This window comes from Camellia sinensis, chromosome 14 (genome assembly GCF_055761805.1).
Source record: "Camellia sinensis isolate YWXY chromosome 14, ASM5576180v1, whole genome shotgun sequence".
In the NCBI taxonomy this organism is placed as follows: domain Eukaryota; kingdom Viridiplantae; phylum Streptophyta; class Magnoliopsida; order Ericales; family Theaceae; genus Camellia; species Camellia sinensis.
The window spans coordinates 59,600,688-59,626,461 of record NC_138974.1 but is presented as its reverse complement, the minus strand read 5'-3'; the positions used below and the strand labels follow the sequence as shown (position 1 = coordinate 59,626,461).

The 25,774-nt window shown below is 44.0% G+C and overlaps 2 protein-coding genes across 2 annotated transcripts; both read right to left on the bottom strand.

Moving 5' to 3' along the window:
• Positions 1-715: 715 nt before the first annotated feature.
• LOC145807527 (uncharacterized) lies at positions 716-3,866 on the bottom strand. The gene is made up of 3 exons (XM_082905919.1): positions 2,878-3,866; positions 2,136-2,794; positions 716-2,059 (listed from the first exon to the last, which is right to left on the bottom strand). Exons 1-3 carry the CDS (start codon positions 3,392-3,394, stop codon positions 1,334-1,336), a joined length of 1,902 nt encoding a protein of 633 aa, XP_082762045.1. The 5' UTR covers positions 3,395-3,866; the 3' UTR covers positions 716-1,333.
• A 13,709-nt stretch (positions 3,867-17,575) lies between these two features.
• LOC114263231 (peroxidase RIP1) lies at positions 17,576-19,783 on the bottom strand. The gene is made up of 3 exons (XM_028203738.2): positions 19,531-19,783; positions 18,926-19,120; positions 17,576-18,344 (listed from the first exon to the last, which is right to left on the bottom strand). Exons 1-3 carry the CDS (start codon positions 19,744-19,746, stop codon positions 17,790-17,792), a joined length of 966 nt encoding a protein of 321 aa, XP_028059539.2. The 5' UTR covers positions 19,747-19,783; the 3' UTR covers positions 17,576-17,789.
• Positions 19,784-25,774: the final 5,991 nt, after the last annotated feature.

Genomic DNA, 25,774 nt, shown 5'->3' with positions numbered 1-25,774 from the left:
GTTACTCTAAGTTAGCTGGAAAAACTAACTTAAAGGTTGGCTGGATTAAACCAACACCCATCCTAAGCCCAGGATAAGGATCCAGGCTGCAGGACATTTGGTCGGAATAACCAAATACTAGAAGTTAGCTGGAAAAACAAACTTCAATGGTTGGCTGGAATAAACCAACTCTTGTTACTCTTCAGCCGAAGTAAGTGTAAGGCTGAAGAGTGGTTGGCGGGATTAAACCAACACTTTGTACTCCTTAGCCGAAGTAAGTGCATGACTAAGGAGTGGTTGGCTGGAATAAACCAACTCTTGTTACTCTTCAGCCGAAGTAAGTGTAAGGCTGAAGAGTGGTTGGCTGGATTAAACCAACACTTTGCACTCCTTAGCCGAAGTAAGTGCATGACTAAGGAGTGGTTGGCTGGAATAAACCAACTCTTGTTACTCTTCAGCCGAAGTAAGTGTAAGGCTGAAGAGTGGTTGGCTGGATTAAACCAACACTTTGTACTCCTTAGCCGAAGTAAGTGCATGACTAAGGAGTGGTTGGCTGGAATAAACCAACTCTTGTTACTCTTCAGCCGAAGTAAGTGTAAGGCTGAAGAGTGGTTGGCTGGAACAAACCAACACTTTGTACTCCTTAGCCGAAGTAAGTGCATGACTAAGGAGTGGTTGGCTGGAATAAACCAACTCTTGTTACTCTTCAGCCGAAGTAAGTGTAAGGCTGAAGAGTGGTTGGCTGGAACAAACCAACACTTTGTACTCCTTAGCCGAAGTAAGTGCATGACTAAGGAGTGGTTGGCTGGAATAAACCAACTCTTGTTACTCTTCAGCCGAAGTAAGTGTAAGGCTGAAGAGTGGTTGGCTGGATTAAACCAACACTTTGCACTCCTTAGCCGAAGTAAGTGCATGACTAAGGAGTGGTTGGCTGGAATAAACCAACTCTTGTTACTCTTCAGCCGAAGTAAGTGTAAGGCTGAAGAGTGGTTGGCGGGATTAAACCAACACTTTGTACTCCTTAGCCGAAGTAAGTGCATGACTAAGGAGTGGTTGGCTGGAATAAACCAACTCTTGTTACTCTTCAGCCGAAGTAAGTGTAAGGCTGAAGAGTGGTTGGCTGGATTAAACCAACACTTAGTACTCCCCAGCCGAAGCAATTATGTCGGCTAAGGAGTGGTTGGCTGGTAAGTATAGTTTAACCAACCAAAAACCGAAACAACACTTGGAGTAATAGAAGACATTACAAATGCAAGCATATACACAATAACCGGAATAAGAGAAGTAAAATTTTCATTCAAAAAGAAGTCATTACAAGGCTGCTTAGTTCGGTTACAAAGAAAAGACTACAAAATTAAGAAAAAAGTTCATCTATTTCGGCGTCGAAGGCAGCATCGGCGTCAACTTGAAGACCGGTTTCGGGCACTACAACATTTTCAGAAGGAAGGACGGGTTCGGCTGGAGCCACGGCTTCACTTGGTTGATCAAGAGTTAGATCTTCCACCACGGGCTCCGACCGAACTACCTGATCTGCATTCACAACTGAAGTATCCTCAGGGGCAGAGTCTTCATCAGAAACTTCATCGTCTGAGCCCTCAAGGAACTGCTGTTGCATGGCCGTGGCATAATCCATCAGGGAGTTCGGTATAAAGTAGGCTGGAGGGTTGAAAACCTCGGTCTGAGGATCATGACCGAGCTTCTCAACGGCTCCCCTCCAGCCGCACTTAAAGAACAGATCCTTGGCCGCATTGCATTGTTGGGCATAAGCATCCTCTGCCCTCTTGAAGCCTTGTTGGTCGGCTTCCTTCACCTTCTCTTTTATTTCGGCATCCTTCTTTCTTTCAAGTTTTAGCAACTCGCGCAAGTACTTGTCCTTCAGCACAATGGCAGTCTTTTGCTTTTCGGCCTCGGCCGAACTAACCATTCCGGTCAGACGACCGACCTCACCTCGGAGTTCGGCCATTTCCTTTCTGGCCTCCTCTAGTTCGGCCGATTTCGCCTCCGCCTCTGCCGCAGCTTGCCTTGTCACTTTCCTCAGCTCCAGCACCTTCCTATGGGTGATTTGATTTTTCTGGATAGCCTGACAAAGCAACAACTTCAATTTAGCCGAAGAAAAAGAAAAGTAGAAAAACAGAAATACGACCGAAGTTACTTACCAGAATCATTGATTTCGTGGCTGACCGGATGGACTTCAGCTCGGTGGTTAACTGTTTGTGGTGATGTTCCATGTCTTTAGGCAGACACACACTCTTGGCCAAATTGATGGCCAACAGGTGGTCCTTCTCAGCAACAACCGAGTCTGTTTCCAGAATGTCTCGGTCGTTGAAAGATAGCTTCGGTGCCCAGCAACTAATGGTCCGGTCGGAAGACTCCGGTCGAGGGCTTGGTGGTAAGCTCGGCTGAATGACAGGTTCTTCATCAACCAAAACTCGTTCGGGTTCGGCAGTCCGGGGACGTTTGGTCCGGCGGGAAGAGGATGGCTGTTGGGAAGGGAGGGCGACAACGGCAGGCTGCGATTGACTGGGAGGCGTTACTTCGGGCCTAGCCGTTTCGGTAAGAAGGGCCCTAACTCTGCTCCTTTTCGCCATCTCTTCTTCTGCTGTTAGAGGGACAAGCCTTATCTCGGGCAGAGTTGGGTCCGGCTCCGGTGCTTCCTCGAGAAGAAAATCAGTTACCTTTGCTTTGCGGCGACCGCTATACCGGTAGGTCGGCTCAAAATTTAGAAGCTTTGACCAACTTCTTTCTTTAACCCGTAGTGCGGCTCGCAGAACCCCAAGGTTGGGATAACTGTACAGGGAACGGAGATGGGCGAAATCTGCAATAAAGAGAAGTGTTAGTTCGGCTAATAAACTAAACAACCGAGATAACAAACAAGACAGAAGACCGAAGCAAAATTACCAGGCTCTCCCATTTTCCAATTTATAGGTCGGCCAGGAATTTGAGCTTGAAAATCCTCAAAATTCCCAGAGACCCAAAGGAAATCATCATCGTTAAGATCTTTGTCCGGAGTATGCTTAATTATCTTCTCTCGGCGGCGGCGAATTCTGAGGTAGTAGACCCACCCAGCATTCTTTGAGCCGATGGAATACTGATGGAATATTTCGGCTAGACCAAGATTTAGTCCGGTTTGGTGGTTTAATGCGTCTATTCCCATTATAATACGGTAAGTATTGGTGGACAGTTGGGTAGGACATAACCTAGTCTGTCTAAGAAATTCGCAGATGAGCGGTTGGACAGGAAACCGTAGTCCGGTTTCAATTATTGACTGAAGGGTAAAAGGGACGGAGCCTTCATTGTCCCAGGGAGTAGCATCTTTCTTGGCCAACTCCAGTTGGACATCATCAGGAATCTGGTAGTCCTGCCTGAATTCGGCCATACCACCAGGGGTTTCGACTAAATATCTATACTTACCCATTTGTTGAATAAGTTACGAATAAATTATTTCGGTACGAAAATTTGGCTCAGTAGCCCGGTTGAGCACACGTAGGAGTGCCTGGGCAACCTAAGTCTGCAAGGTAGAAAACAAAGGGGTTAAGCACAGATCGTGGGACCGCGCTACAAATTATAAGCAAGATATACAAATCCTACTTCGGCTCAGTGGGCTGGTTCTACCTCGGCTCATCAGAAGGTTTGTTAACTCGGTTTTGAGCAGGTTAGACCGGTTTTAACGTCTAGGGGCAGCTTTCTGAGTTCGGTCTAAAAAACTCAGAAAGCTGGTTTAGTCCCAAGGCCTAAATCGGTTGCAGTTTGAGGAAAGTTACTTCGGTCGAAGCCCCTAGGGGCGGCTTTCTGAGTTCGGTTTAAGAACTAAGAAAGCCGGCTGGGCCCCGAAAGCCTTAGCTCGGTTATTGACCGGAGTACCTAGTTCGGTACGTGCACGTTTTTCCGGTGAGTTTATCTTGGCTAGAGTGATTGAGAAGAAACTACTGCTATTCCTTTGAGTCCTAGTTCGGTTGTTCTCTGAAATCTATCTACATACACAACACAAACAGTATCCTGGTTCGGTTGGGATGTGATTCTGGATCGAAATCGAGTTTTCTCTAGGGTATATGACATATACTCTTGGGTTCTATGGTTTCTTCATCAAAGTACGAAGAGCAAAGCAGACAAATGAAGAAAAATGTTTGCAAAAAGCATACAAAGCAAAAACAGATGGAAAAACAAGTAACAAAAGCGAGAAGGGTAGACCTGCTTACCAGATTGAAGAAGAAGAAGCTGAAGATGGAGCAGTAGCAGCAACAGAAGCACGAACACAGTAAGCTCAGAACTCGAGCAGCAAGAGAACAGAGAGAGAAGACGAAGGAATAGCAAAAGTGTAGAGACCCTAGCCTCAGGAATTACTTTTGTTAGAAAGCCCAAAATTTGGGCGGGAACCGTTTCAAGATCACAAAGCACGAAGACGGCGTGACAGCCGTCCTTAACCAATCAGAGCCTGCCACGTGTCATTGGAATGAGAAGCGTTACAGTCGCTGTGATTGAAGAGACGTTTTTGACCGGACATAGTGATATCCGAGGTAAAGTTAGATCGGCTAGAGAGGCTAAAGGGTTCTTAGATCGGCTGAAAAAGCCTAATGAAACTCTAGCTCGGCCAGTAGACTGGTAATCCCAATCTTGTTGCACAGATGGAATTAAGGGGCAATTGAGAGGGTAATTTTTGGGAAAAATTGGGCCGAGCTCCGAGTTTGGCTTCGAGGCCCAAAACGCGAAGGACTAAGTAAAAAGGCCGTAATGGCTACTTCGGCCTAGGGGCAAGGTTACTCCGGCCTTAAGGAGACAAAGTTACTTCGGCCCGAGGAGGTGAGATTACTCCGGTCCAAGGAAGAGTAAAGCCACTCCGGTCCGGAGACAACTCGGAGTTAGGCCGGTCTCAGAGTTAGTCCGGCCGCAGTATGTTCTGGGAAGACCGGTTTCAGAATTAGTCCGGTCGTGACATACAGCGGTTGGGACGGTCAGAACTTGCTATTTGGAAGTTTGAACTAAGCACATCAAGGTCAAACAGGGCAGCCGAAGTAATCAATTGGAGGAGCAGACCGAGCTAAGTATAGTTCGGCCCTCTGTGGCTCGGTATAGCCAATTTTACTTCGGTCATGTGGAAGTTCGGTCATATAAAAAACCATCCCACTTGGTTTAAGCAGTGGGGGAGGGTGCAAAAGGATAAGCATTATCCTTAGGAGAATGAATCCTAGGAGGACTCTGTATGGAGAAATACAAGTCCTACTAGGATTGTGCCATATGAAACTTATAAAAGCTCACAAGCAACACCTTGGAGGAGGTAATTGAACACAATCTTTCTGAGAACTTAGAGCTTTGTCTATTTGTCAAGTTTTCTGACTTAGGCATCGGAGAGGTTTCCGGCACACACCCGCCGGCTAGCTCACGTTTGTGTTTTCAGGTAACAAAGCGACGTCGTACGGAGGAGCGTGGACTTGGTCAATAGGATTATACGAGGAGAATTATTTCCTCCCCGTACAGGTATATTAGTGCATTAGTTGGTATACCAATTAGTACATAAAACACCACCAATAAATACTCAGCTGAAGTTCAAGTTCTCGGGACGGTTGGCACCACCATTCTCGCCAGAAAATCCAATTGCGATATCATATCTCCACCGTCCGATGCTTTTTATGCAAGATCAACCGCCCACCGATTCCGTCGCCTCCATGGTGATTGAATCTCTCAGTTTCGTTAGCTCAGCCATTGATTTCTTGTCCTCGTTGCACTTTTGTAACTTTCTTGTTTTACTATAACAAAATTATATTTGTTGTTGCCAATAAAAATAGGATTTCATGATTTTATTTTGCTAATGTTTAATTTCAGAGCAACCTATTTTGTGTACTGGATTTCAATTTCAAAGAGAAATTGTGCTTCTCTTTGAAGGGCTGTGGATGAATATTTGGTGAAATAATCATGCATTTTATTGCTATACTTCAATTATCTTTTTGAATTGGACTAGCGACTTTGGTGATGAAGAGGAAGCGTATAAGAAAATCCCACAAAGTTCTTCTGGGAGTGGTATAGATTTCTGACTTTCTTACTTGTGATTTTTGGATTTTGAGTATGCGACGATAATTTTCATTTTACATCACAAACTATTCCTTCAATGACCCCTGTTGTAAAAAAATTAACAGATATTGTCCAAAAAGTGATAATTTTGCTCTCTTAGTTTACAGCTTTGTAAGGAGACGAGACGAGACCATTTTGCCTCCTATTTGACAGTTTTTGTCCAAAAATTGCTGAAAGGGATCACATTGGTCAACATTTTAAAAAAAATTGGTCAACATTTTTAAAGGTCAAAGGTAAAATTGATTTAATAAAAATTTCCAACTTTCAATCATTTTCAACTCTTTGTCACCCTTTTTATTATTGTTGCGTCACCATAATTTAAATTTGAAATCAACTCCCACTTTAATAATGATTAAACCTTGAACAAATGCTATGTACCATATAATAGATTAAACTCGGTGTGTGGTCTCAATCATTCTTAAAGTAAATTTGATTCACACACTACAAATTTGTTGGGATCTGGGATCCCGCTCAAGACCTTATAGAAATCAAAACAAGCAGAAAAACACACCCACACATAAGGAGACACAATATTTTACGTGGTTCGGCCCAATGCCTACGTCCACGGGAGAGTAACCGGTTATCACTATACCAATGAGGAGATTACAGAAAGATTACAATAGAGGAGGGGCTCACACTCTCCTCACTCAGCCACTCACCCGTCTCCCTCGCTCACACCGAGAGAGACGGTCTCTCCGCCTCACATCTCTCACTCTCTTTGTTGTTTCACGGTTTGCTCACTCACACTTTGCTCTCTCCTCTCAACCTCCATTTATAGGTGAGGAAATAGGTGGGAGAGCCTTTGGGCAGCCTCCATCCTTGACTCTTCAAGATGGTTGGTGGCCGCCAAGGTGGACTTTGGTTGGTTGCCTTCCCATTGTTGCCAACCAAACTTGACTTGGATGATCACCCCTTTCACACATGGGTGAATTCAACAAATCACCCCCTCAACCCATGTGAGGTGATCCACTGCACACACTGCTGCTAATCTTGTCACGCCCAAATTCAACATAGTCTGCATCTCTTCACTGAGACGCTGCATCCCCTGAAGCTAGAGATAAAACACCAGAGATACAAGAGGAGGAGGGAATCCTACATCCTCAACTCAACTCACACCACTCTCTGATTTGGAGAGAGCCACTGCTCCTATCTCCCACAGATCTCTTCCATGCTTCTTGTCTCGGATGTCTATACCTACTATACTTGAACTTGCGCAACCAAGATATCCGACACCCCCTGATTGGATGTCCTGCACCCCCTGCTTGGATGCCCTTGACTATCATGCAACTCCTTGCATGATGAACACTGGAGCAACTAGAAAACTTCAGAGTTTGACACATCAACATCCTCAAGTTTCCTTGCTCGGAGCTTATTTCTGAACAACCAGCCTTTGCCCTTCTGCACTTATGAACAACCTCCTGGCGTTTCCACATACGCTTGTTGTCTGTGCTGCAATCCCTGATGTTCGGTTCTATCTCACTTGTCCGTACTGATGTTTGACAGTTAGCCCTTCTGTCAAGACAACTTCCACCGGTCTGTACAAGTTACCACTATGCAACTCCGTGCATAGTGCTCGTACCCATGGCTTCTGGTCTCCCTGCGTCAAGCTTGCTTGAGAGATCTGTATCAACTCTATCATCTGCTGCCATGGAACTAAAGAAACCACCATAGAGAAATAAGACTTGCCACTCCTTGGCACGCACTCTTGCGTTTTACCTGTCTCAATTTCTCTGTCTGGAAGTTCCTGTGAACTGTCAACAACCCGCTGCTGCACACTCTTCTCGCGCCTCTGTACGACACTCTAGCGTACCCTTGCACTGTTGCACGTCTGCAATTGTACTTCTGCGCTTAGTATGCTCCTCTGCAACTATTGTTCTACATGTCCACATACCATTAGTACCTTCTCGTATACAGTAGCTCCAACAGCCACAGTATTTCCCTGAGCCTGTACTGGTTGCCAAATCATCTATCCGTCGATGAATGGTCTTCTCTTTTGATTGAACCAGATCCTCCGATCACCTCAACAACCAGGAAAGTTCCCAGGAAAGACTGGTGGGGTCACAACCGGTCCCACTTAAGAACCAGTCTCCTTAGACAGTGTCTTTTTGACAGAACTTTCCTAGACCTTTGATCTTGAGATAATCATGTCTGCAATCCTCTGATCGCCCCTGACCAATCCTGATCTCCCTCGATCTTCCATTTGATCAAGCTTGATCTCCTCTGGTCTTCAATGATCTATCTCAATCTGTATCTGGTTGTCCAATCGGGTCAGAATCTGCCCATTCTAACCTCTTCAGTGAATCCGCAGCGTTCCACAATATCCGGCAACCTTCCTTCGAGTATTGAAGATGGCAAACACCCATGTTTTGACAATCTTTCCAAACCGTTCAGAATTTCACTATTCTGACCTCGCGGTTGCGTCCGGAGCGGTCCGTTTAGCTAGGACCAACCTTCGCTGCACTTCCAGGGACCTCACTGAAAAACTATCCCCGAAAGCTGGGCCACACCACAATTTTCTGAAAATGTTGGGCCAAATTGCAATTTTCAGAAGTTCAGGGAATATTCCGTGTTCCAACAGAATATTCCGTCCACTGTCCCTAACGCCGTCCGCCACTTTAATCTGCCTTCTTTTTACAGAAACTCCGCCTCCAAAATCTGACCATACGGATGTGTCCGGAATACTCCAAATAGTCGGAAACCACTATTGGATCACCAAAAACGGACTCCAAATGGCTTCGATCTAGCCAAAACATTTTGTACGCCTCAGATCTGCGGCTGCACCGTAGCCGCGAAGCACTGGATCCCTACCTGCCTCAGGTTGACTGGTCAACATCACTGCTGACGTGGCAGACACGTGGCTGCCACGTGGATGACACGTGGCGGAGATTATGACACGTCGCTGCTGACGTGGGTCCACATGGCGTGCGCGTGGGGCTGGCGCGTGTCACGGACGCGCGTCTGCTCAGTCACCTTCTTCCTCTCGCCGGGCGTGTGGCACGTGCCTGAGACTGGGCCGACGCGCCGACTGCCTTCACGGCGCGTGGAGGCGCGTGCCGAGACTGGGCCTCACGCGCCTTCTTCAGGCGGCGCGTGAGGGCGCGTGGAGCCTCCTCTGGGTGTCTGCTTTATATGGTTGGACTCCTCTTCTCGAGACCTTGCTCCTGGTATGCTTAAAACCTGATTTCGAGCAACTTGATTTCTGGGCAGTTTCAAACAACACGCTGTTTTTGTTCCGAAACGCCACCAACGAGGCTCTGATACCACTTGTTGGGATCTGGGATCCCGCCCAAGACCTTATAGAAATCAAAACAAGCAGAAAAACACACCCACACATAAGGAGACACAATATTTTACGTGGTTCGGCCCAATGCCTACGTCCACGGGAGAGTAACCGGTTATCACTATACCAATGAGGAGATTACAGAAAGATTACAATAGAGGAGGAGCTCACACTCTCCTCACTCAGCCACTCACCCATCTCCCTCGCTCACACCGAGAGAGACGGTCTCTCCGCCTCACATCTCTCACTCTCTTTGTTGTTTCACGGTTTGCTCACTCACACTTTGCTCTCTCCTCTCAACCTCCATTTATAGGTGAGGAAATAGGTGGGAGAGCCTTTGGGCAGCCTCCATCCTTGACTCTTCAAGATGGTTGGTGGCCGCCAAGGTGGACTTTGGTTGGTTGCCTTCCCATTGTTGCCAACCAAACTTGACTTGGATGATCACCCCTTTCACACATGGGTGAATTCAACAATGGGAAGGCAACCAACCAAGTCAAGATTGGTTGGCAACAATAGGAAGGCAACCAACCAAGTCCACCTTGGCGGCCACCAACCATCTTCAAGAGTCAAGAATGGAGGTTGCCCAAAGACTCTCCCACCTACTCCCTCACCTATAAATGGAGGTTGAGAGGAGAGAGCAAAATGTGAGCAAACCGTGAAACAACAAAGAGAGTGAGAGATGTGAGGCGGAGAGACCGTCTCTCTCGGTGTGAGCGAGGGAGACGGGTGAGTGGCTGAGTGAGGAGAGTGTGAGCTCCTCCTCTATTGTAATCTTTCTGTAATCTCCTCATTGGTATAGTGATAACCGGTTACTCTCCCGTGGACGTAGGCATTGGGCCGAACCACGTAAAATATTGTGTCTCCTTATGTGTGGGTGTGTTTTTCTGCTTGTTTTGATTTCTATAAGGTCTTGGGCGGGATCCCAGATCCCAACAAGTGGTATCAGAGCCTCGTTGGTGGCGTTTCGGAACAAAAACAGCGTGTTGTTTGAAACTGCCCAGAAATCAAGTTGCTCGAAATCAGGTTTTAAGCATACCAGGAGCAAGTTCTCGAGAAGAGGAGTCCAACCATATAAAGCAGACACCCAGAGGAGGCTCCACGCGCCCTCACGCGCCGCCTGAAGAAGGCGCGTGAGGCCCAGTCTCGGCACCCGCCTCCACGCGCCGTGAAGGCAGTCGGCGCGTCGGCTCAGTCTCAGGCACGCGCCACACGCCCGGCGAGAGGAAGAAGGTGACTGAGCAGACGCGCGTCCGTGACATGCGCCAGCCCCACGCGCACGCCATGTGGACCCACGTCAGCAGCGACGTGTCATAATCTCCGCCACGTGTCATCCACGTGGCAGCCACGTGTCTGCCACGTCAGCAGTGATGTTGACCAGTCAACCTGAGGCAGGTAGGGATCCAGTGCTTCGCGGCTACGGTGCAGCCGCAGATCTGAGGCGTACAAAATGTTTTGGCTAGATCGAAGCCATTTGGAGTCCGTTTTTGGTGATCCAATAGTGGTTTCCGACTATTTGGAGTATTCTGGACACATCCGTATGGTCAGATTTTGAAGGCGGAGTTTCTGTAAAAAGAAGGCAGATTAAAGTGGCGGACGGCGTTAGGGACAGTGGACGGAATATTCTGTTGGAACACGGAATATTCCCTGAACTTCTGAAAATTGCAATTTTGCCCAACATTTTCAGAAAATTGTGGTGTGGCCCAGTTTTCGGGGAAAGTTTTCAGTGAGGTCCTTGGAAGTGCAGCGAAGGTTGGTCCTAGCTAAACGGACCGCTCCGGACGCAACCGCGAGGTCAGAATAGTGAAATTCTGAACGGTTTGGAAAGATTGTCAAAACATGGGTGTTTGCCATCTTCAATACTCGAAGGAAGGTTGCCGGATATTGTGGAACGCTGCGGATTCACTGAAGAGGTTAGAATGGGCAGATTCTGACCCGATTGGACAACCAGATACAGATTGAGATAGATCATTGAAGACCAGAGGAGATCAGGCTTAATCAAATGGCAGATCGAGGGAGATCAGGATTGGTCAGGGGCGATCAGAGGATTGCAGACATGATTATCTCAAGATCAAAGGTCTAGGAAAGTTCTGTCAAAAAGACACTGTCTAAGGAGACTGGTTCTTAAGTGGGACCGGTTATGACCCCACCAGTCTTTCCTGGGAACTTTCCTGGTTGTTGAGTTCGTTGGAGGATCTGGTTCAATCAAAAGAGAAGACCATTCATCGACGGATAGATGATTTGGCAACCAGTACAGGCTCAGGGAAATACTGTGGCTGTTGGAGCTACTGTATACGAGAAGGTACTAATGATATGTGGACATGTAGAACAATAGTTGCAGAGGAGCATACTAAGCGCAGAAGTACAATTGCAGACGTGCAACAGTGCAAGGGTACGCTAGAGTGTCGTACAGAGGCGCGAGAAGAGTGTGCAGCAGCGGGTTGTTGACAGTTCACAGGAACTTCCAGACAGAGAAATTGAGACAGGTAAAACGCAAGAGTGCGTGCCAAGGAGTGGCAAGTCTTATTTCTCTATGGTGGTTTCTTTAGTTCCATGGCAGCAGATGATAGAGTTGATGCAGATCTCTCAAGCAAGCTTGACGCAGGGAGACCAGAAGCCATGGGTGCGAGCACTATGCACGGAGTTGCATAGTGGTAACTTGTACAGACCGGTGGAAGTTGTCTTGACAGAAGGGCTAACTGTCAAACATCAGTACGGACAAGTGAGACAGAACCGAACATCAGGGATTGCAGCACAGACAACAAGCGTATGTGGAAACGCTAGGAGGTTGTTCAGAAGTGTAGAAGGGCAAAGGCTGGTTGTTCAGAAATAAGCTCCGAGCAAGGAAACTTGAGGATGTTGATGTGTCAAACTCTGAAGTTTTCTAGTTGCTCCAGTGTTCATCATGCAAGGAGTTGCATGATAGTCAAGGGCATCCAAGCAGGGGGTGCAGGACATCCAATCAGGGGGTGTCAGATATCTTGGTTGCGCAAGTTCAAGCATAGCAGGTATAGACATCCGAGACAGGAAGCATGGAAGAGATCTGTGGGAGATAGGAGCAGTGGCTCTCTCCAAATCAGAGAGTGGTGTGAGTTGAGTTGAGGATGTCGGATTCCGTCCTCCTCTTGTATCTCTGGTGTTTTATCTCTAGCTTCAGGGGATGCAGCGTCTCAGTGAAGAGATGCAGACTATGTTGAATTTGGGCGTGACAAGATTAGCAGCAGTGTGTGCAGTGGATCACCTCACATGGGTTGAGGGGGTGATTTGTTGAATTCACCCATGTGTGAAAGGGGTGATCATCCAAGTCAAGATTGGTTGGCAACAATAGGAAGGCAACCAACCAAGTCCACCTTGGCGGCCACCAACCATCTTCAAGAGTCAAGAATGGAGGTTGCCCAAAGACTCTCCCACCTACTCCCTCACCTATAAATGGAGGTTGAGAGGAGAGAGCAAAATGTGAGCAAACCGTGAAACAACAAAGAGAGTGAGAGATGTGAGGCGGAGAGACCGTCTCTCTCGGTGTGAGCGAGGGAGACTTGTTAGGATCAAAGACATCAAGAGAATTATCTCACACACACAGAGAACACAATATTTACGTGGTTCGGCCCAATGCCTACATCCACGGACAGAAATGAGAATTATCACTAAAATGGAGCAAAAATACAAATACAGAGGAGGAGATGAAACTCACTCAACTCACAGCTCTCACTCTCAATTTCTGATGGTTCTCCCTATATTTCAACTCTCCCCTCAACCTCTATTTATACACTAATGGGGAAGAGCCTCATTGGTCACCACCTACCCTCTTCCACTCTCTAGTGGGGTTGGTAGAGTGGGAGAGCCACTTCCATTGGGTGGAGAAAGTGGGTTCTCCAATGGGAGCTCACATGGGATGAATTGTTGGGATCTGGGATCCCGCCCAAGACCTTATAGAAATCAAAACAAGCAGAAAAACACACCCACACATAAGGAGACACAATATTTTACGTGGTTCGGCCCAATGCCTACGTCCACGGGAGAGTAACCGGTTATCACTATACCAATGAGGAGATTACAGAAAGATTACAATAGAGAAGGAGCTCACACTCTCCTCACTCAGCCACTCACCCGTCTCCCTCGCTCACACCGAGAGAGACGGTCTCTCCACCTCACATCTCTCACTCTCTTTGTTGTTTCACGGTTTGCTCACATTTTGCTCTCTCCTCTCAACCTCCATTTATAGGTGAGGGAGTAGGTGGGAGAGTCTTTGGGCAACCTCCATTCTTGACTCTTGAAGATGGTTGGTGGCCGCCAAGGTGGACTTGGTTGGTTGCCTTCCTATTGTTGCCAACCAATCTTGACTTAGATGATCACCCCTTTCACACATGGGTGAATTCAACAAATCACCCCCTCAACCCATGTGAGGTGATCCACTGCACACACTGCTGCTAATCTTGTCACGCCCAAATTCAACATAGTCTGCATCTCTTCACTGAGACGCTGCATCCCCTGAAGCTAGAGATAAAACACCAGAGATACAAGAGGAGGAGGGAATCCGACATCCTCAACTCAACTCACACCACTCTCTGATTTGGAGAGAGCCACTGCTCCTATCTCCCACAGATCTCTTCCATGCTTCCTGTCTCGGATGTCTAAAATGGAGCAAAAATGAGAATTATCACTAAAATGGAGCAAAAATACAAATACAGAGGAGGAGATGAAACTCACTCAACTCACAGCTCTCACTCTCAATTTCTGATGGTTCTCACTATATTTCAACTCTCCCCTCAACCTCTATTTATACACTAATGGGGAAGAGCCTCATTGGTCACCACCTACCCTCTTCCACTCTCTAGTGGGGTTGGTAGAGTGGGAGAGCCACTTCCATTGGGTGGAGAAAGTGGGTTCTCCAATGGGAGCTCACATGGGATGATCCAACAAATCACCCCCTCAACTCATGTGAGGTGATCCAGTCCACACACTGCTGCTAATCTTGTCACGCCCAAAAGACCAACAGAATCTTCATCTCCTCACTGAGACATTGCATCCCCTGAAAGCTAGAGATAATACACCAGAGATACAAGAGGAGGAGGGAATCCTACATCCTCAACTCAACTCACACCACTCTCTGATTTGGAGAGAGCCTCTGCTCCTATCTCCCACAAATCTCTTCCACGCTTCCTGTCTCGGATATCTTCACTTGCTATGCTTGAACTTGCGCAACCAAGATATCTTGACACCCCCTGATTGGATGTCCTGCACCCCCTGCTCGGGATACCCTTGCATTACCGTGCAACTCCTTGCATGATGAACACGGGAGCAACTAGAAAACTTCAGAGTTTGACACATCAACATCCTCAATTTTCCTTGCTCGGAGCTTATTTCTGAACAACCAGCCTTTGTTTTCTGCACTTCAGAACAACTTCCCAGCGATCTCATACGCCCGTTGTCTGTGCTGCAATCCCTGATGTTCGGTTCTGTCTCACTTGTACGTCCGTACTGATGTTTGACAGTTAGCCCTTCTGCCAAGACAACTTCCACCGGTCTGTACAAGTTACCACTATGCAACTCCGTGCATAGTGCTTGCACCCCCTTATTGGAGTACATTGCAAAGCTCACTTTGTGACTTGAGATTGCATCCCTCCCTTCCATGCATCTTTTGAGAGGTTGCAAAATGTCTCTAACACGGAAGCAAAAGAAATTCTCTTCTTCACTGGCATAGTCTCTACAGATTTGGTTTCTTTGCTCTGAACTTTCTTCAAGATAGGCTTCACTGGCTCAGATCTGTGCACCTTTGAACTGCCTCCTTGCGTTCCCGTGCACCGTTTTCGCCATTCCTGATGAAAGCCTGGCTCAATCATACGCTTTGGTTACGTATGTTCTCTCTTTGTACCCTTCGACTGGCATTTGACAACACTCATCTTTGTCAAAACTTCTCCTTCCAGTCTATACAGTTTGTTGCACAATTTGCCTTGCAACATTTCTCTATCACCTCTGCGTACATGAAGAACCCCGCCACTAGATGAGAAACAATTTCCTTTTAGATCTAGCATACTCAGGGAGATTAGATTCCTCCGTACTCCTGGCACATGTCGGACCTCAGATAAAATTACTTTTCTTCCATCCTTAGTAAGGAATCGCACTGTCCCTATGCCGACAACTCTGTTCACTGTGTTGTTGGCCATCCGGATAATGCTACCGCTGACTCTTCGGTAAGTGGAGAAAAGCTTCCTATCCGCACATATGTGGAACGTACACCCTGAATCCAAAATCCAGCCGGGTGTTTTCAACTCTGACGAGACTGTAAGCATCACCTCTTCATCGTCAGAGGAATGCACTGCAACTGCTGTAGTTGAGGGACCTCCGTGTCCCTTAGCCTTCTCTTTGGCTTGTCTGTCCGCCTTTTTCTCTGGGCAATCTCTTATTACGTGATTCTCTTGATCACAGTAAAAACACCTCCTCGTGTTGTCCTGTCTGGACTGTGAACGCCCTCTGCTTTTACTTCTTCCTCTACCTCTGCCCCTTTCTCTATCTCTGCCTCTACTTTCTGTGACAAGGGCATGGGACTGCTCTCCTTCCATTTCTTTCTTCCTTGCCTCCTCGTTGAATAAGGCGTCTGTGACCATTCCCATGGTCAGCTTCCCTTCGGGTGCAGAATTACTGAGAGAAACCACCAACGTCTCCCAGCTGTCTGGTAAGGAACTGAGTAATAATAATGCTTGTATCTCATCCTCCAACTCCATTTTGATTGATGCAAGCTGGTTCACACTGGTGTGTTCAGCAACAGACACACCATTCTTCAGCTTCAAGTTTATAAGCCTTCTCATTATCAAGGCTTTGTTCCGTGCGGTCTTGGACTGGTACATGCCCTCCAATTTCATCCATAGGGCATAGGCGTCTGTCTCTTGGGCAACATGGTGGAACACACTGTGGTCAATCCACTGTCTGATTTGACCGACAGTCTTCCGGTTGGTTTTTGTCCAGTCCCCATCCTTGTCTCCATCTGGTTTGACCCCCTTTAGCGCTATAGGGTCGAACAAATCTCTACAATACAGGACGTCCTCCATCCGCGGCTTCCATATCGCATAATTAGAAGCGTTCAACCGAATCATCGGCCCTGAAGCTGATGTGGATTCCTCCATCATCCAGAAAGTAATCTCTGTTTGAAAAACAGGCTTTGCTGTGAAGTCCGGACTGCTCAAATTAGCCGGAAAAACACTTCGGATTGCCAAAATAAAAACTGCGAATTTTTGAAAAACTTATTTGCAAAATCTGACCGTACGGATGTGTCCGGAATACTCCAAATAGTCAGAAACCACTATTGGATCACCAAAAACGAACTCCAAATGGCTTCGATCAAGCCAAAACAATTTTAACGGTTCAGATCGGCAGAATCTGGTGCGCCTGAGAAGCACCAGATTTTTCTCCGGTTCGGCTGGCGTCTGGCTGACGTCAGCGGCTCAGTCAGCGGCTGGGTCAGCGGCTCAGCCTGGTCAACGCGGCTTCGGCTGGGCGGCTTGGTGCGCGCGCGTGCGGCGCGTGTCGCGCGTCAACTCACGCGTCGTCTACCTCTGGAAGCGCGTGAGGCGCGTGCAGCACGTGAACTCACGCGTCTTCTACCTCTGGAAGCGCGTGCGGCGCGTGCGGCGCGTGGGAGCGCGTGGGAACGGCGTCACAGGCGCGTGTGGCGCGTGTATGTCCGTCCGATCTCTGTTTTTGACGCGGTTTTCACCTTTGTGCTCGTCTCGTCGAGTACTTTAATGTGGTGTAATCAAAAGCAGATTTCTACTACTTTGATTTCTGGGTAAGTTTTGGAACAACACTCTGTTTTTCCGAAAAACCTACAACACCGGCTCTGATACCACTTGTTAGGATCAAAGACACCCAGAGAATTATCTCACACACACAGAGAACACAATATTTACGTGGTTCGGCCCAATGCCTACATCCACGGACAGAAATGAGAATTATCACTAAAATGGAGCAAAAATACAAATACAGAGGAGGAGATGAAACTCACTCAATTCACAGCTCTCACTCTCAATTTCTGATGGTTCTCACTATATTTCAACTCTCCCCTCAACCTCTATTTATACACTAATGGGGAAGAGCCTCATTGGTCACCACCTACCCTCTTCCACTCTCTAGTGGGGTTGGTAGAGTGGGAGAGCCACTTCCATTGGGTGGAGAAAGTGGGTTCTCCAATGGGAGCTCACATATTTTAGGAATTTTTAAATTTTTTTTTGGGCATGTAACATGAACTTGAATATGTCTAAATACTTCAAAAAAAAATAAATAAACTTTGTTAAATCCAAATTATGAATACATGACAACACTAAAAAGATTGGTACATAGAGTTGGGATAGAGAATCCCAAGCCCAAACTCACACATCAATGTTATTACCATAGCATAAAACAAAAAACAAAAAACAACGTATTCAAATGCAAGTTGATAAGAATGTGGCATGAACTGACCTGCTAACAAACAGACTTAATTAACTCTCCTGCAATTCATCCTGATCTGTCCATTACTACCAGTGAGAGGCTTCAAGTTACCCATCTTAAGCATAGAAACACCAAAGTCTTCCCCAAATGCATATGGGTTATTACTATAGTACCTCACTAGATCATCAGTCTCACTATTACCACCATCAAATAGTTGCTGATCAGAATGAAGCAGACCCTTCTGTTGCAACAAGTCCTGGTAGTACACAGTATCAAACACAGTTGTGGTTGCGTCGAGTGGAAATGTTTTGTTTCCTCCACTATTGACTGGGCAGATCTTTTTCAGGGTGGCGTCAAAATTAGGGTTTATATTTGTGTCGTTGTAAATCCTGGCTACGAAGGTGGTGCACCTTGCAAGACCAATGGTGTGGCCACCAGACAGGACCACGAGGTCTTTGAGGTCTAGACTATGAGATTGGAAGTTTGAGAGGAGGCTTGAGAGGTTGAAGAATGGGGGAGGGATGTCATTGTTTGCATCATTCAAACTTGCAGTTAATGAGTCTCTCCTACCTAGTTGTACTTGGTACCATGGAGCTCCCAACTGAAACACAAAACCCAAGATTTTTATGTTAGCAGTTTGGTTTAGTTGTAACGAGATTAATTACACCATTAGTTTCTAAAGTATGCATTTCGTTGCAATTTAATTTCTAATATTTTAATTTTGTCAATCTAGTGTTCAAACTGTAAAATATGTATTTAAATAGTGCAATGATCTGGCCATCCAAGACGATTAATGAGAACTGGGATATTTTTATAACTTTACAATAATAAAACAAAATATTACGGACCAAAACTGCAACAAAGTGCATAATTAAGGGACCATTTATGCATTTAGACCATTTGATTTTATCGATTCTTCATATAAAATTCCAAAAAATATATCAGCTCCCATTAATCAATTTGGATAGCGTGAGGGCGGGACCATTTAAACTCATATTTGTAGTTTGAGAACCAAATCGAAAAAAAAAAAAAAAAAAAGTGTGCAACAAAATGCATACTTAATTAATCTTTGTACTAAATGTTCAAGGTTGAGAGAGTGGGATTTGAGGAAAGAGGGTCTCTGACTATATACTCTGGCCTTTTTCAGGTAAGGGAAGGTTTTATTATTTATGGGATACTTACAATGTTCACGGAGTCGCGAGCTGCAATGGCTAAAATATCAGCACAGGACACCACATTGCCATAGCAAGCTGAGTTTACGGCTGCTTTAATTTCATCAATAACATCAAACCCCCTAAGTGAATTCAAGTTCGGACGAGCGGTCTTCTCACCAGTGAAGTTAGCTGTATCGTCCAGCAGATTTGATCCATCGCAGCCCTGATAGTTCAATGATGGATGTTACAACAACAAATAAATGAATAATATATGCTACATTAAGTATTTTTTTTCCATCAAAACTTATATGGATGTGCCTTGATTGAATTTTGTCTCATTTTAGTCTCCCCAGTTTTTGACTAATGTTATGATGACTATTCTTTTTTTTTTTTTTCTTCTCTTCTTTTTGCTTGGATGACTATTCTTTTAAAGCATAACATTTAACGTGTCACATGTTCTATGCATGAATAATGTGCAAGTGCCATTTATGATGGTAAGTAAATTTGTGACATGAGATTAAATGTAATTTGATCTGTTACCTAAATATATAATTTTTCTTTAGGAATATCAATAGATATAGGTGAAGAAGAATATTTAGGTTTAGAGATTAGTAGAAGAAGCATCAAACTTACATTGACAAAACAGTCATGAAAATGCAAGCGGAGAAGTGACGCTCCCATGCGTGGCTCGTGCATGATTGCCTGCTCAACGACTGCTCTAACCGTGTGTAATGCCTGCGGGCACACTTTGTCGTAGAAATCAGGATTTAGTTGTCCTAATGTAGTTGTAGGAAGGACAATCATCATGGCAGCAACTATGAAAAACATGAAAGATTGAGCTTTTGCCATGGCTACTAAAAGCTTGAGGACTTGTGTGAAATTGTACCGTTATGGAGATTCAAGAGGGTACTTATTTATATAGTAGATTTAAGGTTAAACTATTCATTAACTTGTTACAATCAAATTTCAATATGTTAATTAAAATCTTGTGTAATATTGACAAGCTCATTATTTTAATTAAGTAGAAGACCAATTCTAACAAATAACAGCTATTGAGGTCGTGTTGACCCAAATAGGAACTTTGCATTCATGTTCCATTTGAAATATGTTGAACTGTTTAAACTAGAACTACACTATATGCAATAAATCAATTCGATCCAGACTGCTTCTTTCCTCATATATATATATATATATATTCATATTTTGCTTCAAATTTAATTATTCACATTTGACACTAATGTTGGCTTGGTAGCCACCAACTTAGTATCACCCTGAGTTCATTTTTCCCCTAATTGAGATTCACTCAGTTGTTGACTACCAAAGACGCAACTTCAAGGAAAAGAGTAATTTACATGTATAGTTGTAAATCAAAGTATAAAAACATGCAGCGGAATAAAATATTTAGATCATACCTCATTTGATCTAAAATCTCGTGGATAAATCACCTGCTTCCAGAATCTAATCAATCAATCCCAGCAGTGGGGTGATATTACAATGGTGAATATCACCCACACAAACCACTGTGCAAAAATGACTTGATCGTTGTTTCTTGGGAGAGAGTCAGTTTATGGGTTGAAAACAAAACTACGTTATTTTCTATCTTGGTTACCCATAACCATATATCAGATATATATTATATTTATCTCATTTATCCATTGGTTAAATGAGATAATATCTGATATCTATATCATCTATCCATATCATGATATGATAGATATATATCCTGAGTGGCTATCCAAATAGGTTTGAATTCAAATTCAAAACCCATTTGGATGAGGTTCAAAAGGTTCTAAGGGTCATGCCACATGGGCGCCCAATTTCTAACATCTCCCACTCGGACATGAGTTGGCATGACACTGCCACGTCTCAATCTCAATCTCCCCAAAAATAAACAATCTCATACTAGCCACTGCACCGTGCGACTGCTGAGAACACCTGCATGTGGGAGCTCTATACTAGAAACTCAAAATGAGCCAGCATAGAGACATCAACCCAAAAAGAACAGAAATAGTGTCTCATATACCCCAGACCCATCTAATTACACCGGTCCAAAAAACATCTCTAATCCCTCAAAAAAGAGCATGTTTGACCCTCTCAATTCTTGCAATATATTCACACTCAATTCGCCTCTCATACAGAGCGATGTGAGTTGCCGGCAGTGAATATACAACAGTGGTGTAATACTAGATGATTGACCGCTTTCCCAGTGATGTCCCTTAAGGCCGAATCATGCATGACCGCAGGCAACATACCAAAGTAGCAGAACATCAACCCCTTACCTTATGACATAGTCAAAAGTCACAAAAGGGTACATAAATGAAAGTCATATCAATAATGACACGTAAGACTCACACGGTGAGGAAGCAGGGATCCATTCTCTCACCTCATTACTCGGTCGCCAAGCACATATAGTATGAATACATGTTACGGTGGAGTAACTCTTCCATAAAGAGTGATGTCATACTCGATACACCGTACAGATATTAGTCTAGTCGCTTTCTAGCGCCTAACCCGAATTCTCTATTTGCTCGCCTTCTAGGCGCCAAATGAGATCTCGTATCTGGCTAATCATAACAGGCACAACATGGAAAGTGGGTACTAACATCCATGTTTGGTCCTTAACACGACCTCATCTTGGTTATAACCAAGGCGACATACATAGTGGATGATTTAAGCCTCTCTTGGCTCCAAATAAAATAAACCACCAGTCTCATCCTTGCTCGCTCCCAAGCGCCAAGGGCGATTGCTCGTGTGAGTGAGCCAATCTTGCCTGCTGACATCATCATTTGCTAATCATTATGACACAAACCATAATAGTGTCAACATCCCATCATCTCAAAATAAGTGATCGATTTAAAAAAAATGACCACAGCTTGCGCAATTATAGATTCCAAACATAAGCCTTATCAGCACCTCTTGCGATAAGTATATACAACGGAATCCACCATGTGCGCCTCACATGAAATGATTTAAGATCACTACCTCTTGCGCAATAACCTCTCTAAAGATATTTTTGGTGACCAATTTGCGTTCATTCTTAATGCGCCCAACTAGCGCAGATGCGCCCAACCAGCGCATTGAATTTTACAATGAGCAAATTAATATGCTTCTAATAAAGCATTTTATCCACAGTCTAATGAGCAAGGTCAAAGTCTGAACAACTCAGTTAACCATTTATCAAAGATAACACTTATCATGCCGAATACGCCCACATAGCGTACTTTAGGCTCCCACAACAAAGAAAAGATCAAGGAATATAGGTCATCTGTTTCTCCCAAAGACAATCTGAGGATTCACTCAATAGCTAAGGCTCTGGCTTTTACCGATAGGTAAGTCAATGGATTTGCAATTTTGCATCTAGAATCATTCTAAGATATTCTCTATGTAAGTCATCGAAGACAGACCGAGAATTTTCCTAAAACAATCCCTAAGGATCGTACATCCGAGCATATAAATTACATCACCCATGTCCATCATATCTAAAATAGAGGACTGCCCACCCTAGGTGGCGACAACCTTATAAATTCTTGGCTCATAATGACTAAGTAAGGAAAAACTTCTTTTGGACCATTGATCATGCCTCAGTGGTCTTCATCGATCATCGTTGCCCTATCATGGCTTGACGAAATCTAAGAACCACTGTTTGGATAACTGCTTTAGGCTGTAAAAGATTTATTGGAACCAGCAACCTTTTTGCGCTTCTAACTTTTCACCATAAAAGCAGAAGGTAAATCCTTACGGATCTACTTATCCAATTCTCTAATGACAAAACGGGTCACAATGTCCACAAATCAATGTTCCGAACTTATGTCAATCATAGCCTAAGTCAAAATAACCTCACTCCCCAGGAGGAAGTCTTCTCATGGTCTACACTTTCCTCAATGGTGCGACCATTCGGTATCTAGCAAGCCTTATGCCTCAACAATGACTATCCAAATTACGCATAACTTTATAACAGTTTTACGTCATAATGGAAAGTCAACCAAATTATAAAAATGGTTAATCCTCAAAGACTTTGTCTTAAACTGCGCAACATTGATCCACTTTCAAAAAATAAGGGACTAGAGCCTTAGGCATTATCCTAGGCTCTTTATCATCTTGCGGAGCAATCATGAATGTTTCCCTCTCAATCACCCAGTGATGATGTGGAAAATTTTCACATTTGCTACCACGCAACTAAGAATGTAGAGTATTCTTCTCTAATGGAGTAATCCATTAGTAGGCACATCGCTCCCACTGTCCCTAGGATATTGGAAATTTCTTTCCATTCTCAACTAGGCTACATAGAGCGTTATGCTTGGAATTCTCCATCTTATAGAGTTCCGAAAACTCTATTCACGTCACCTTTACTAATAAAACTTTATGTGACTTAGTTACACTACCACAAAGCTGCTTACCTATATGCACATGACCCGGAGGGTTTGCATGACCGCATACAATAATGCGCCACACGACCCTTTGTGTTTACAAGACAGCATACAATAATGCGCTATAGAACCCTAGGTCTTAACTTCGCAATCTTATGAGAAGTAGAATAAAGATAAGCTGCTTAATGGTTACAGATCGCCCATAGATGGCTCTCTGCTAACCCATTACTCAAAATGGAGTGTAAAATCTGATATGGAGGGCACTTAGTTAGGGATATAGGCAACAAACTAGTGCAATTCCCAATTGGGAAACATTTTGCGCCATTATCCACCTAACATTAACAATATTTAATTCCTTATCTCTACTACACCAGTGTGTTGTTGAGTACTAGGAATAATCAATTTTCTAAGCATCCATCTCTCTTCACAGAGTTTTTCTAAAAAATAACTCAAATAGATACTCGCCACCTTGGTCAAAGCTAAAAGCACAAAAAACTCTTATCTAATTGATCTCGACCTCATATGTGCAATGTCAAAAATCATCTCAAAACTTTTGACTTATGGGAGATCAAATAGTCTTGACTCAGATGCGTATCGCAATCTATAAATGTGTCGAGATTGAGGCTTAGCTATCATACCCTCACACATATCTAGTCACAAAATATCATAGTGGACTAAATGCGCCAAAACAAATGACCTTCTGCGGCTTTCCTACTTACTTGTGCGCACCCATTGCGAACAAAGTTACACATTCACATGAGAGCAGGATGTCATAAGCGAGTGGGCCCGAGAAGGCCTACTCAAACCATCGTGTCATCATCTCATTAATGTGATTAAGTATAATAAGCCACTGGTTCATGACCAATGTCATAAACTAATTCCAATCATCTTAATGTGTGAGTTCTCGAAGACAAGTTTTAAATGTTTAGGCCCAACTAGGTAATGACTCACGACTAAGTCATATTCACTAGATCATAAAAAGGATGCCATGGAAATATCAACTGCGCCTAAGTCGCAAATTTAACTAGTAAGTGCTAATCCCCTGCACCTTCAAGTTAATTTTATTCTCCATACACTTTAATACATCTAGTTGAAAGATGACGATACTCCTGTTGCCATCTCTATTTCTCGCTTCATAGTTACTTGCAATTAATTCTACTATCCACAAGAAGGAGAGAATAAGCTATCAACTATGATAGCTCCTGAAGTAACTTAAGCGCGAATTAGGCTAAAGAGTCTAATTTAACACAATGCTCTTACAAGCGATGCGTTAAATTCTTAGAGTCATAACAACCTTGTCAGCCTTAACCTTTTCATTACTATGCTGCAACGTTTGCGCTTAGTGGTAAATGTTATTCAAAAATGTTAGCCTAGTAAAGGAATCACACAAAGAAGCACCTCATCCATGTTTCACACTCAAGTGTGGAAACAGTAAGTGTCCACACTTAGACAAGTTGGCAATGCTAATAGATTTTGCAGCCACTAAGCGCTAATCTTTTCACTCAGTGTTAATAGATTTTGCAGTTTCTAAGCGCTAATCTTTTAACTTCACGTGATATTTCAACGCACACTATTATAGTGCATGAAATTTCGCTCAATCCACTCCCAATAATTGGGTAGAGAGCAAAACACTGCTCGTACTGGCTACTCGTCTTACACTTAATGACTAATTTATTTAAGCTCGCATTTCTTGGATGACGTGACTCTTGAATGTTACTTCATCCAATGATGTAACATTATTTACAAGTCAAATTACAAAGTCAATCCGCGCAGCTCATTAGTCAAGATCATATACAGATCTATTGAGGGCTTACTAATTTCATAACTCCAAAACTCGCCAACCAAAACTATGTAGCGTGCCGCTAACTATAGCGCACACATTAGTTTTTATTGTGCCAAACAAGGCAACAAAAAACACGGCGACTTTGAGTCATGTTTCCTTACTTTGGCTCAATTAAGGTTTGACCTAAAGTCTCCAAGACTTTTGCTCATCTAAAGAATGGGATTAGTTTGTTCACATTTGAACATCTCTACTAAGTCTAGGTCAACCAAATTAACTTCCATAAGCTAAATCAATTTAGAGAGAAATTCGCATTGGGATTAATTTGATTAGCATAATATAATTTTGCCGCAAAAATCTAAATTAAATAGTGATAATATTACACAAGTCGCAAGATCGAAAATCCGCTATGCTCGTAATCATCTCTTGCGCCACAAGTGACAATTATCCAAAATTTAGTTTAATTTATGCGCAAAATATTGGTTTTCGGGAGTTAATCTACAAAGATTTCTCTCAACCAAATAACCTCCCACTGACTATGGCATAAACAAAGCATGATAAATTCCATACAATAGCATTTTAATGCAAATCTACAAATAACTCATGCTATATTTATTTAATAATGGAATTCTAATAAATAAATAAATAATCATGCTCTTCTAATTACAACATATTACAAATCCAAAAAAAAAAATATGCTGTATTCAATATTCAGATTATGCCATAATTA